At 54.7% G+C, this 12,544-nt stretch overlaps 3 protein-coding genes across 4 annotated transcripts; 2 read left to right on the top strand and 1 right to left on the bottom strand.

Moving 5' to 3' along the window:
• Nucleotides 1-30: 30 nt before the first annotated feature.
• Nucleotides 31-753, top strand: SARS2 (seryl-tRNA synthetase 2, mitochondrial). The gene is made up of 2 exons (XM_029925308.1): nucleotides 31-191; nucleotides 277-753. The coding sequence occupies exons 1-2, from the start codon at nucleotides 75-77 to the stop codon at nucleotides 418-420; spliced, it is 261 nt and encodes an 86-aa protein (XP_029781168.1). The 5' UTR covers nucleotides 31-74; the 3' UTR covers nucleotides 421-753.
• Nucleotides 754-1,668: 915 nt separating this feature from the next.
• On the top strand, nucleotides 1,669-5,070 carry CCER2 (coiled-coil glutamate rich protein 2). Of its 2 annotated transcripts, none has more exons than XM_029925778.1 (5): nucleotides 1,669-2,744; nucleotides 2,956-2,996; nucleotides 3,151-3,238; nucleotides 3,549-4,084; nucleotides 4,727-5,070. In XM_029925778.1, the coding sequence occupies exons 1-5, from the start codon at nucleotides 2,588-2,590 to the stop codon at nucleotides 4,814-4,816; spliced, it is 912 nt and encodes a 303-aa protein (XP_029781638.1). In that variant the 5' UTR covers nucleotides 1,669-2,587; the 3' UTR covers nucleotides 4,817-5,070. The 2 variants fall into 2 exon arrangements, with proteins under 2 accessions (XP_029781638.1, XP_029781639.1); XM_029925779.1 differs by having other exon boundaries at nucleotides 4,596-4,816.
• Nucleotides 5,071-5,077: 7 nt separating this feature from the next.
• On the bottom strand, nucleotides 5,078-12,519 carry NFKBIB (NFKB inhibitor beta). Its single transcript, XM_029925777.1, has 6 exons — nucleotides 12,259-12,519; nucleotides 7,743-7,848; nucleotides 7,329-7,662; nucleotides 6,366-6,454; nucleotides 6,019-6,279; nucleotides 5,078-5,235 (listed from the first exon to the last, which is right to left on the bottom strand). The coding sequence occupies exons 1-6, from the start codon at nucleotides 12,435-12,437 to the stop codon at nucleotides 5,140-5,142; spliced, it is 1,065 nt and encodes a 354-aa protein (XP_029781637.1). The 5' UTR covers nucleotides 12,438-12,519; the 3' UTR covers nucleotides 5,078-5,139.
• Nucleotides 12,520-12,544: the final 25 nt, after the last annotated feature.

Here is a 12,544-nt window from a genome sequence, read left to right as displayed (position 1 = left end):
GGGGAGCTGCAGTTCGCCCACACGGTAAGCCTCGCGAGAGCCCCCGCTCCCTGAGGCCCACGCTGCCTCAGCCGATGCCGGGGCAGGGGAGGTCAGCGCGTGGGTGCACGCCCCCTGTCCCCCAGGTGAACGCGACAGCCTGTGCCGTCCCACGCCTCCTCATCGCCCTCCTGGAGAGCAACCAGCAAGAGGTGAGGGGCAGAAGGATCCCACCCAGGGAGGCCGAGTTGGGGGCCTGGGACAGCGGCGGCACCCTGAAGCCTGCTCCTTCCCCAGGATGGCTCGGTCCTCGTGCCCCCTGCCCTGCAGCCCTACCTTGGCACCGATCGGATCACGGCTCCCACCCACGTGCCTCTCCGGTACATCGGCCCCAACCAGCCACAGAAGCCCAGGCTCCCGGGCTCACCTGCTTCGAGCTGAGAACTCACCGCCATCCATCAGCAGGGCTGTGGCCACCTCCTAGAGCTCGGGGGACCCCAGGGACCTGGGACACCTGTTCTCCCACGCCAAGCCTGACATCTGCGTTCCTCACATCAGCTCCGTTCCTGGGCCCCTTTCCTACTTCCCTACTTCCTCAGAATTGACCAGTGACCCTATTGTCACTGATGGTCCCAACCTGCACCGGAAAGCAAGATATCTGGGGATTTAAAGGTTGTAGGGACGGGGGAAGAAGAGGAAGAGGCCTCCAAGCCTTCTTCCTTCTTCCCTCCCCCAGTGTGTAGCAGAAAGTCCCCAATAAATGGTCAGAACCAAGGCGTCTTTGGATTTGTGAGCAAGGGAGACACCTCTGGCTAACCTGCAGGGATCCTGGCCAGTTGGTCGGAGGGACTAAACCGTCATGGTCTATGGCCGCACGGACTGTGGCCAGGGGTGTCCAGTAACCCCCAGAGCCCACGGAGGGCAACTTGGGGGCCACCGCAGGAACCGAGAGGTTGCAAGGCCTCTCCCTTACTCCAGGACAAGGGGCACCTTGCACGGACCTCAGTTTCAACCTCACCCCTCCGTCTCTACTGCAGGGGGGGTCCGGTAGGCAGTACCAACTCTGTGAAGGCAGAACTTGCTCTTCCCCTCGCTCTGCCCGTCTTGGTACATGGAACTGTCTTCCCAGCTCTTCAGGCCATAACCCTCTGTCACCCTCAAGCCTTCTCATGCCCACGTAGGTCAGACTGCAGTTCCTCGTCAGACTCTTTGCAGAATCCGCCCTTACTCTCTCCTCCCCGGTCCCTCCCTGGCCCTGTCCATTGGTCTCTCCATTTGGAGAGTCACAGCAGCCTCTCCACCATCTCCCTGCTCCCTGGCCCCCACACAAGGCCAGAGCCACCCTGTGGACACCTGTGTCTGGTCACATCCCTCCCCCTCTCAGAGCTCTCGTGTTGCTCCATCTCAGGGGAGGACAGAGCCGTCACCATGATCCACAGAGCCCACGTGATCTGCCCCCTGCCTCCCGCTTCAACCCACCTCCTCTCCCTCGTGCTCTTGTCTTGCCGTCCTACCTCTGTAGACTCATTCTTTTTTTTTTTTTTTAATCTTTATTTTTGAGAGAGACAGAGTGTGAGCAGGGGAGAAACAGAGAGAAGGGGAGATACAGAATCGGAAGCAGGCTCCAGGCCCCAAGCCATCAGCACAGATGCCTGATGCAGGGCTCGAACTCACGAATCCTGAGCCAAAGTTGGTGGTTTAACCAACCAAGCCACTCAGGCGCCCCAGTCTGCGGACTCCTTCTTGACTCCGACCTTTGCACTGGCGAGTCCCTTCTGTGGCTACTCTTCCCCCTTGGTCTGGTGTGATTGCCTCCCTTTTATGACTCAGGCCTCAGCCCACATATCACCCCCTCCGAGAGGACTTCCCTGGGCCGGCCAAAGGAAAAGCCACTAGCACTGTATGAGGCCAGAGTGTGCAGTCATTTCTTCCTTCCTCATACACGCATAGTTGAGTATTGTGTCTTCCCCTTCCCCTTCTCAAATGCCAGCTCCAAGAGGACCAGGAAGTTTGCCTGTCTGTTCACTGCTGTCACCGCAGGCTTCCTGAGAGGGCTGGGCGTCCAGTAGGTGCTCAATAAAAGCTGCTGGCCTGAGGGTGCCGGGACGTGTGCTGTTCCCAGTACTAGACGCCTGCTATGTGTTTATCCCTCACCCGTGGGGCAGGTGGCCACCCGTGCTGTCTCACAAAGGATGAAACCAATCCCAGAGAGGTTGGGCAGTTTACCCAGGGCTGCATAGCTGGCAGGGGTGGAGCTGGGATCCAGGCAGAGCCCAGCCATGCCCTCTGAGGAAGTAGGCTTAGGACACCCAAATCTCCAGATGAGGAAAAGGCCGAAGAAGGGAAGGAGTTGCCTGAGGTCTGTCTGTAAGTGGCTGCCGCTGGATTCGAACTCAGGTCCCCCTCCCAGTGTAGCCTTAAGCTCATCAGACCACGTCTCTCTAGGGGAAGCACCCTCCTTCTGTGCTGGGCCCATTAGGGGAGGGGGTGCAGGCTGTGGGTCTCCATGAATAATTGAGGGTCTGGGGCAGGTGGCCGCCCAGCAGCTGTCACTCCTGCGTGGGCGGGAAGGAGGCAGTGGTGATGTCACTTCCTCCCCTGCAGGGCCATGGGTGCGGGTTATAAGGAGCTGCCACACTGTCCCACGCAGCGCCGAGCACCCTGGTCGGGACAGCACCCTGGTCGGGTCACCCCCACCATGCAGAGCCGCGGTCCCGTCTCCATGCTGCCACTGCCCCTGCTACTGGCGCTGCTGCTGGGGGCGGGTGAGTGCAGAAACTGGAGAGAGCAACCCTGCGGCCAGCTCAGGGACCAGGGGTTGGGGTGGGGGGGACATGAACGCCCCGGGCCCCTGGCAGGTAGGCTGGGGAGGGGACAGGTGAGTACCAGGACGCATCCTGGAGCTGGGGTCAGCACCAAGGACAGCACCCGGGGTGTGTACCGAGAGGTACCAGCACCCATCTCCTTCCTCCATAGCCACCGCTGCTCCCTTGGCATCAAGACCCTCCAAGGAAGAGGTGAGGAGTGCAGACCCTTTGCCCTGCCTCATCTTCCCCAGACCCTGGCCCTCCCTGACCAGCATCCATGATCACCTCCCTTCCAAACTTCCAGCTGCTCTCATTTCCCCCATTGGCCCTACCCTCAACCTCCCCTCTGACCCTTCACCCCCAGCTGACCCGCTGTCTGGCGGAGGTGGTCACAGAAGTGCTGACGCTGGGCCAGGCCCAGAAAAGCCCCTGCACAGCTCTCCTCCACAGAGGTAAGGGTTTCCTCGTGGGAGCCCCCACCCCACGCAGGGTTCTGGCCAGGGCTGCCTGGAAGAAGGGTTGTGTCATCCCAGGGTCCCCTTGCTTAGGCTGGCACAGCACACCCAGTGTCCCGTCTGGCCTCTAGCCCCACCATGGGCAGGTGGGTCCCTGCAGAGGTACGGGATGGGGGCAGAGAACATCCCCCAGACCTGACCCTCCTCTCCTGGTTTTGGGTAGCCCCCCTGTGGGGCCTTGGACAGGGCCCCAGAACTCCTGGAGGTCTGTTTTCCAATTTTGCTACATCCTCTCTCTTCCCACCAGAGATGTGTGAGACAGAGCCCTCTGGCTGTGTGTCCACCAAAGAGAAGGGCCTACTGGTTGGGGATTTCAAGAAGCAAGAGGCTGGGAGAATGAGATCCAGCCAGGAAGTGAGGGGTGAGGAAGAAGAGGCGGCAGAGAGGGCCCACAAGTCTGAGGTGCAGGAGCAGACCCTCCATGAGCATCTCCACAGCCGGCTCCACCAGGAGGAGGAGGACAAAGAGGAGGAGGAGGAGCAGGAGGAAGAGGAAGAGGAGAAAAGGAAGAAGAGGGAACCCTTTGAAGGCCTGTGGAAGTGGCGCCTAGAGGAGGGAGGGGGGCCCCACAAGCGAGTGGCTGAGCAGGCCAGTGACGAGGAGACAGCCCAGTTTGAGGCCGAGGAGAAGGGCATGCAGGTGCTGGGCGGGGGCCGCAGTCTGTGGCCGGGGGCCGAGGGGGGTGGAGGAGAAAGGCACGAGGATTCGCCACATCACCACCGCCTCCGCCAGCCAGAAGCCGAGTCCAGGCAGGAGGAGAAGGAAGAGGCTTCGGAGAGGGAGGTGAGTGGAGGAGGCAGTGCGCAAGAGGGGTAGGCCAACCAGCCAGTGGAATCAACTACCAAACGGTACCCATGTTGGGCCCTAAGTAGCCAATATCTACCACACATGGGTCACAGTGACCAGAACCGACACCAGGACTAGGTAGCAACATCCAAGGAAGGCCCCTGCTTGACCAAGGTGGCTTCCCCGCCGAGGGTACAGTAACCCAGATGGCCACCAGTCGAGTGAGTCGCCGCTGTAGTCTGTAATGTGCAGTCCAGCCACATGAAAAGTGGCTGCTGTGCTTGGTTCACTGTACTACAGATGGGACACCACTGCTGGGCATGGAAAGAAAAATGTCCCCATGACTGGCAGCGGTAGCCTCAACAGCCAGCACCTCACAAATGGGTCAGGGCACCACGCTGGGCACCTTTACTAGTCCTATTCCAGTTGTTGGCCATGGCAGTCAGCACAGGCTGCACTGCTGGTCATGTCGGCCAGTCTAACTCTTCCATTGCGGTCACCATTGCAGTCCATGGTAACCAGATGACCACTGCCGGCTGCTGTCATGCAAACGGACACGGCCCACATTCATGGGTGACTACGGAAGTGGCCTGCCCTTGAAGAGCGGTGTGCTAAGCAACCCATTTCTGATCCCACCAGGAGCACGACATGGAGCGGCTGGAGCACGTGAGAGAGGAGCTGAAGAAGGCGACGGAGATTCTGGGGGAGGAGATCGGGAGGGAGGGATGACCCCCGCCCTCCTGTCCTCTTTCCCGACATACCCTGTGGCTTAGGACTGTTGACCCCCTCAAGCTCACCTAACACCCCATTCCAGTCCCCAACCTGCAGGAACGGGGGCACGGGTGGGCCAGGCAACCAACCAGGCCCAAGGAGCCACGTCTGAGCTGGGTCGAGGGGCTGGGCTCCAACTGGCTCAGGAAACCCCTGGCCGCCCATGTAACCCACTCCAACCCCGCCGAGTGAATAAAGCACAAAGAAAACCACAAAGGCTTCTGTGGCACTTGATTTGGGGCTGGGATTTTATTAAACTGGAAATCTTATTCACATTGAGATCAGACGGGGTCATCGGGGAGAGGTTCTGAGGCTGGGGCGGGAGGTAGCCGGCTTTGGCTCCGGCCACTGTGGACCACGATGTCGTCATATTCATCCTGGGGACAGAGGGGTGGGGGGCAGGCACGGGCTCAGGCGGCTGGCACCCTGCCTGTTGTCCAGCTTCTCCCACCCACCCAAGACAAGGGGTCTTGTCTTGAAGCCCAAGCTCGCCCACTCATCCTTCGACTTCCCTGCTCTTTGTTTTCCAAACACCTCGTTCAGGGTTGCCTGCATTCTCCCACCACCACTGCCTGGGCTCCAGCCCCGCTGTCTCTCCAGTTCTTAGGCGGCTACAGCCACTGGGGTCTCCCTCCTCCCCACCCCCGCCCCGCCTCTACCGGCTTCCTCACTGGGTACCCAACATCGTTCCCTGCCCCAAGTGGGGTCTCCACCACCTGGGTTCTCCAATACAACGTCCTCACCGCTGGCTATGGTCTGTCCCCACTGTTGCCAGTGTTGGACTCAGTGCGGCCCAAGGCCGGCTTCCCAGAGCCTGAGTTCTCCGCTTCATGCCCTGAAATGTCGCTCCTGACGCTGTCGACCACCACTGCCAACCAGCCCCGTTACCAGTCACTACAACCGACGTCTTTTCTCAAACTGACTGAGCTCTACCTCTGCCACTGCGTTCAGTTCTCAACCACGACCCGCATGCTCCCCACCACCCCTACCCAGTCTCCCGGACCACTGCCCGACACCACCTGCTTGGCCGCCGGCATTCTGTAACCAGAGCAGCCCGAGGGTGGGCTCCAGGTGCTGCCTCACGGCTCTTCTCCCCTTTCCCACCTGCCCGTTTACCCCGGCCCCCCAGCTGGGCCGCCCGGTCTTTGCTCCTGACTCACGCTCTCGTCCACGCTGTCACTGTCGCTACTGCTGCTGCAGGGGCCGGGTCGGTCGTCCTCGTTCTCGGGCTCAGGGGCTCCATGCGCACGGAGAAGGCGGGCAAGGATGGGGTTGGACCGGAGCGTGGCACTGCCCAGTGGGGTGCGGCCACCGTACATGCGGGCGGCAGGGTCGGCACCGGCCGTCAGGAGAAGCTCCAGCACGTCAGCTGCTTGGGCCTCCACTGCTAAGTGCAGGGGGCTCCGGCCACATGTGGGCTCCTGCGAGGCACACCAGAGAGGTCAAGGAGGCCCTGCCTCACTGGGGCCCAGCCTCCCTGCCACATGTTCCCCCCAGGGCAGCTCACTGGTTTGTTGAGGTCGGCTCCAGCCTCGTGGAGCAGCCGGACCATCTCTGCATCTTTGTGGATGACGGCCACGTGAAGCGGGGTGTGGCCTGTGGACAGAGCGACAGGTGTCAGACGACAGGGGGCGAGGGGACTGGGCCTCAAATGTCAAGGTCCTGGGGGAGGACTCCGGGGCCTGAGGGGACCGAGTTTGGGTACAGCTCCTGATTTTCTGGGCATGTCAAAGAGGCATCTGCAGCCCAAATGCCTAAGTCTCCGTGGTCTGGAACTTGCTGGTGGTACCAACGCCTGGCTTGTGGCATGTCTGGGGCTTCTGGATGAAGAGCATGGGGGCTTGGGACAGAAGGCCTGGATCCTGGGCCAGGAGACCCAGCCTCTGGGCTTTACTTCACAAAGGGCCTGGACCCCAAATTCCTGGGTCCCAAGTAGATGAAGGGCCTTGTGACCCTGGAGAGCAGAGGGGGCCCTGGACACTGGGTCCTGGGTGACCTCAATTGCTTTGTGGAAGGGGCTTGGCCCAGTGAGTCGGGCTTAGAGGTGGGGGAGCTGAGACTCAGATGCTTTCTTTCTCATGAGACCTGGCTGAGGGCTGTCCTTGAACTCAGTGTCAATCTCTGGGAACCCGGGCCTTGAGTTCTCTCATCCTGGGTGGATTAGAACCTGTGGCAGGTGGGAGAGGGTAAGCTGTGCCTTCTGGCTGGGGAAGTCGGGCCCAACAACTAGACCCTAGTAGCTCCAGGGATGATGGGTCTGGGTCCCAAGTGGTCCGGGTTCCGAATCCCACCTGATCAATTCTCAGGACTCTGGGGCTCGAGTGGGGGCCCTTTCCAATGCCTGGGTTCCTGAAGCCTCACTATTGTTCCCCAAGGGGCTAGGTCTTGAGTCAGGAGAACTGAGCCCAAGGCCAGGTAGTCTCGCTCTGCCTGGGAGCCCGAGCCCGGCCAGGTGCCGGAGAACCCTCACCCTCGTAGTTTTCAGCCTCCAGCTGCACCTTCCAATCCTCCTCGCTCTCGTCATCTTCCTTCTCTGGGTCGGGGTCGGAGGACAAGGCAACAGGCAGGCGGTCGGTGTCGGAGGTGCGGCCAGAGTCCTGGGTGAGGTAGGTGTTGGGGACTCCCCTGGCGCACCGGGGGCGGGGCTGGAGAAGCACTCGGGCGCAGGCGTGCGCCCTCATGCGGCAGGCCAGGTGCAGCGCCGTGTGGCCTCCACGCTCCGCCACATGCAGGCTGGCGCCCGCAGCGTACAGCTTCTCCACTGTGGAGGCCTCCCCCAGGATGGCTGCCAGGTGAAGGGCTGTCTGTGGGAGCAGAGGGCAGGGATTAGGGGGTGCACGGGAGAACCCAGCCCCAAGCCCGAAACTGTCCCCGGCTGGCTCACCTGACCCAGGTCATTCTGCAGGTCCAGGTACTCAGTGCCAGTTGCGAAGCCTAGGAGGAAATCCAGGAAGGGCTCGTGCTGATGAATCACTGCCAAGTGCAGTGCCCTTGAAGACAAAGACAGGGAACAGAGCACAGAAGTCAGGTACCCCTGTATCCCTTCGTTCAGATACGGAGCACTGCTGCTTGTGCGAGGCCCTGTGACCACAGCTCTGGAACCGACTGTCAGGAATCTAGGAAGGTCAGGTCAGTTCACTCAGCATATTTGTTTCATCGGTGGCATGTTTAAAAATTATTTTAAGTTTAGGGATGTCTGGGTGGCTAAGTTGGTTAAGCACCCGACTTGGGCTCAAGTCATGATCTCACGGTTTGTGAGTTCGAGCCCCACATCGGGCTCCAGGTTGACAGCTCAGAGCCTGGAGCCTGCTTCAGATTCTGTGTCTCCCTCTTTCTGCCCCTCCCCGACTAGCGCTGTCTCTCTCTCTCTCTCTCTTTCTCAAAAATAAACAGTAAAAAAATATTTTTAATTATTTTAAGTTTAGTTATTTATTCTGAAAGTGCGAGTGGGGGAGGGGCAGAGAGAATCCCAAGCAAGCTTCCGCACTGTGAGCATGGAGCCCAATGCTGGGCTTGAACCCACAAACTGGGAGATCATGACCTGAGATGAAGTTGAGGCTTACCCGACCTAGCACCCGTGTGCCCCTAATCAGTGTGTATTATGTAGGACTTCTCCTTCCTCCCAGGATGATGGAACAGGGACCCGATTTCCCTCCTGTCTGAATCAACCAAAAAAAAAAAAAATCTGACAAACGACAGTATAGGAAGCAACAGTCTTCTAGATACTGGTCCTCATGCAGTGAATGACCGTGATCCCTAAGAGGAAACAAAACAAGGTGAGCCCTTCAACTGAGTGCCAAGTTTACTGTCTTGAGAGTAGACACAGCAGAGAGAGGCCTGGCAGACTGCACGTGAGGTGAGAAGGGGTGGGTCCGGGCAAGGTGGGCAGCTAGAGACATAGGACACAGAACCCAAGAGGAGAGAGCTGAACAGGGAGAGACCTGGGAGGGTCCACAGAGGGGCCTCTGAGTATTTAAGAGAGCACTAATTAACGCAGAGGTGTGAGGAAACCATCCAAAAAGATTAGGGAAACAGGCCCATCGCTCACAGGAGGCCAGGAATACTGCCTGTACCAATCAAACCAGGAAAAACCCATGGACATTGGGTAGAATACTCTGGAAGGTCTTACCTCAGTAGTGGAGAATAATAAGCCCGAGATGGGCACTGCTCTGGACCCACCCAGCAAATCATAAAAGCAAAACCCCAAGGATCAATCTGCTTACAAGTAGTTGGTTGTTTTTTTTAATGTTTATTTATTTTTGAGAGAGAGGGAGAAAGAGAAGGCAAGCAAGGAAGGGGCACACAGAGAGGGAGACATAGAACCTGAAGGAGGCTTCAGGCTCCAAGCTGTCAGCACTGAGCCCGATGTGGGGCTCAAGCTCACAAACCGTCAGATCATGACCCGAGCCAAAGTCGGACACTCAGCAAACTAAGCCACCCACATACCCTGAACTCCTTACAAGTAATTTAACTTCATCCCAAAATAACACTCAAGAATATTTATAGAAATCCACAACTAGCCGGCCTAACAAGGTAAAACTCACATTTGGCATCTAATCAAAGAGTATCAGGTAGGCAAATAAGCAGGAAAACATGATCCATAATGAGAATAATCAACCAGCTGAAATTGACCCAGAAATCACCCAGATATTGGACTTAACAAACCAAAACATTAAAAGAGTTCATTAGAATGAATCTCATACATTCAAAAAATTAAGTAGAGACACGGATGAGAAAAAGAAAAAGACTCAAACCAAACTCCTAGAGATCAAAACTGTGGCACCTGAAATGAAAAACACACTGGATGGAATTAGTAGCAGATTAATCGCTGCAGAAAAAAAGACTAGCAATCTTGAAGACTTCACAATAAGAACGATTCGGAATGAAACACAAAAAGAACGTTTTAAAATGAAAAGAACAACAGTGAGCTATGGGACAACTTGAAGCAATCTAAATATTTGAAACTTAAGTCCCTAAACGAGGTGGGGGATAGAAAAATAACGTCTGGAAAATTTTCCAAATTTAATGAAAACTATGAACCCACAGATCCAAGAAGCTCAATGACACCCAAGAACAAGAAATATTTTTAAAAAGCTACACCAAGGGCCAATATCAAAGTCCTGTTCAAAACCAATGATGAAAACTATTTCATAAGGAGCCAGAGAAAAGATACTTTAAGTCCAGAAAAATAAAAATATGGCATGATGGAACATCTTTCAAGCATTCAGTCCACCCAGAATTCTTTAAGCTAGCAAAAATATCTCTCAAAAACAAAGACAAAATAATGAAGCCGAGGAAACTCAGCAGCAGCAGACCCGTATCACCAAAGCAATGTTAAAGGAAATCTGCAAGCAAAAGGAAAATGACATCAAACCACAATACAAACTGCTACAAAAGAATAACGAAAACTGAAAATAGTAACTATGTGGGTAAATATGGAAGATTTTTTTTTCTCGTTATGTAAGTCTCTTCAGAAGGTAATTTGGAAAAAGAGTTGACTGTTTAAACAAAAATACTAACAATGTATGGGGGAGTTTACAACACATGTGTAAGTAAAATGTATGGCAATAGTGACATAAAGGCCAGGAGGCGACCAATGAAAATAAACTCTTCTGAGGTTCTTTTAACTTTTACTCTACGTGAAATGACCTATAAGCCAAAAAGAGCAGAGGTCAGCAAACCTTTACTATAAAGGGTCAGTTAAAGATTTTAGGCTTTGTGGGACGCCTGGGTGGCTCAGTCAGTTAAGCATCCGACTTCCGCACAGGTTGTGATCTCACGGTTTGTGGGTGTGCGCCCAGCATTGGGCTCTGTGCTGACAGCTGGCTCAGAGCTTGGAGCCTGTCTTCAGATTCTGTGTCTCCTTCTCCCTCTGACCCTCCCCTGCTCGTGCTGTCTCTCTCTCTCTCTTTCTCCCTCTCTCTCTCTCTCAAAATAAATAAAACATTTTTAAAAAAGATTTTAGGCTTTGTGGATCCTACAGTTGTCTCTTTTTACCTACTCAGCTCTGCGCTTGTGATCCAAAAGCAGCCGCTGTCAGCATATAAAGGAACGAGCATGGCTGTATTCCAACAGAACTTTCTTTGTGGAGTCTGAAATGTGAATTTCATGTAACTTTCACTTGCAAAATATTATTCTTCTCTTCTGACTTTTTTCAACTCTTTAAAATGTAAAAAACCATTGTTAGCTCACAGCCTTACAAAAGCAGACGGCTGGCCAGATTTTGCCTGGAGGCCACAGTGTGCCAACCATTTAAATAACACAACACAGAGAAAGTTAATAAAGCCAGAGCGCCTCGCTGGCTCAGCGGGTAGAGCGTGTGACTCTTAAGTTGTGAGTTTGAGCCCCACGTAGGGTATTGAGCCCCACCTGGGGTGTGGAGATTACTTAAATAAATAAAACTTTTTAAAAAATCAATTAAAAAAGGACATTTGGAAGACTTTCCAAATATCTGGAAACTATATAACATACTTCTAAATAATCCACTGGCCAAAGAAGAAATCAAAAGAGAAATTAGAAAGTATAATGAATTAAATGAAAATGAAAACATGGGATATCAGAATTTATGACAGACTGCTAAAGCAGTAGTATAGGAAATTCACTGCATGAAACACTTATATTAGAAAAGAAAGATCTCAAGTGAATGCTCTCGGCTGCCACCTTAGGAAACTAAAATAATAACAATAATAATAATTAAGCCCAAAGTAAGCAGAAGAAGGGCAATAATGTAGGTCAGAGCAGAGATCAATGAAAGAGAAAGCAAAAATCCAATAAAGAAAATTAATGAAACCTAAGCTGATTTTTTTAAGGTTTACTCCAACTTTCTTTTTTTAATTTTTTTTAATGTATTTTATTTTGCAAGACAGAGACAGAGAGTGAGCGAGGGAGGGGCACAGAGAGAAAGAGACACAGAATATGAAGCAGGCTCCAGGTTCTCTGCTGAGCTGTCAGCACAGAGCCCGATGCGGGGCTCAAACCCACAGACTGTGAGATCATGACCTGAGCCAAAGTCGGATGCTCAGCCGACTGAGCCACCCAGGTTCGTGGGTTCGAACCCCACCTCGGGCTCTGTGCTGACAGGTCAGAGCCTGGAACCTGCTTCAGATTCTGTGTCTCCCTCTCTCTCTCTGCCCCTCCCCACTCATGCTCTGTTTCTGTCTCAAAAATAAATAAACATTAAAAAAAATTTAAAAAATAGAAAGATCTGAAGTAAAAGGGCTAAGATCAAAATTGGATAGGAAATTGCTTTTACAAAAGGTTAAGACTTGAGGGTTAGAGACCAGAAAGTCAGGCATCACGTCAGATTTAGGAGTGAAAGGTTAGGAAGCCGGTTTCTGAGACTAATAGGGAATCAGACATCGGATCCTAGGGCCCGGTTTAGTAGCCTAAGGTTCACTCACGTGTCCCCATCCTCAGTGACGTAGCCGAAGACGAGGGGCGCCCACGACAGACCCGGGCCCAGATCGGCGCCCAGCCCGGGTCCTCCGGGGGCTGCTGCGTCCGGACCCAGAGAGCCCAGGCCACTGTCGCACCATTCGTCAGCCTCCGCAACTTTCCCCAAGCACGCGACCCCCGCCATGGCCCCCGACGCCTCAGGGGCCGGAGCGGCCGCCCGCCTGTAGCTAGGCTCTGCCTGAAGTCCTGGCGCTTCCGCCCTGCGGGGAATTCCCCAACACGCCCCCTAAT

Source organism: Suricata suricatta, chromosome 16 (genome assembly GCF_006229205.1).
Source record: "Suricata suricatta isolate VVHF042 chromosome 16, meerkat_22Aug2017_6uvM2_HiC, whole genome shotgun sequence".
In the NCBI taxonomy this organism is placed as follows: Eukaryota; Metazoa; Chordata; class Mammalia; order Carnivora; family Herpestidae; genus Suricata; species Suricata suricatta.
This window is presented reverse-complemented; position numbering and strand designations above follow the sequence as displayed.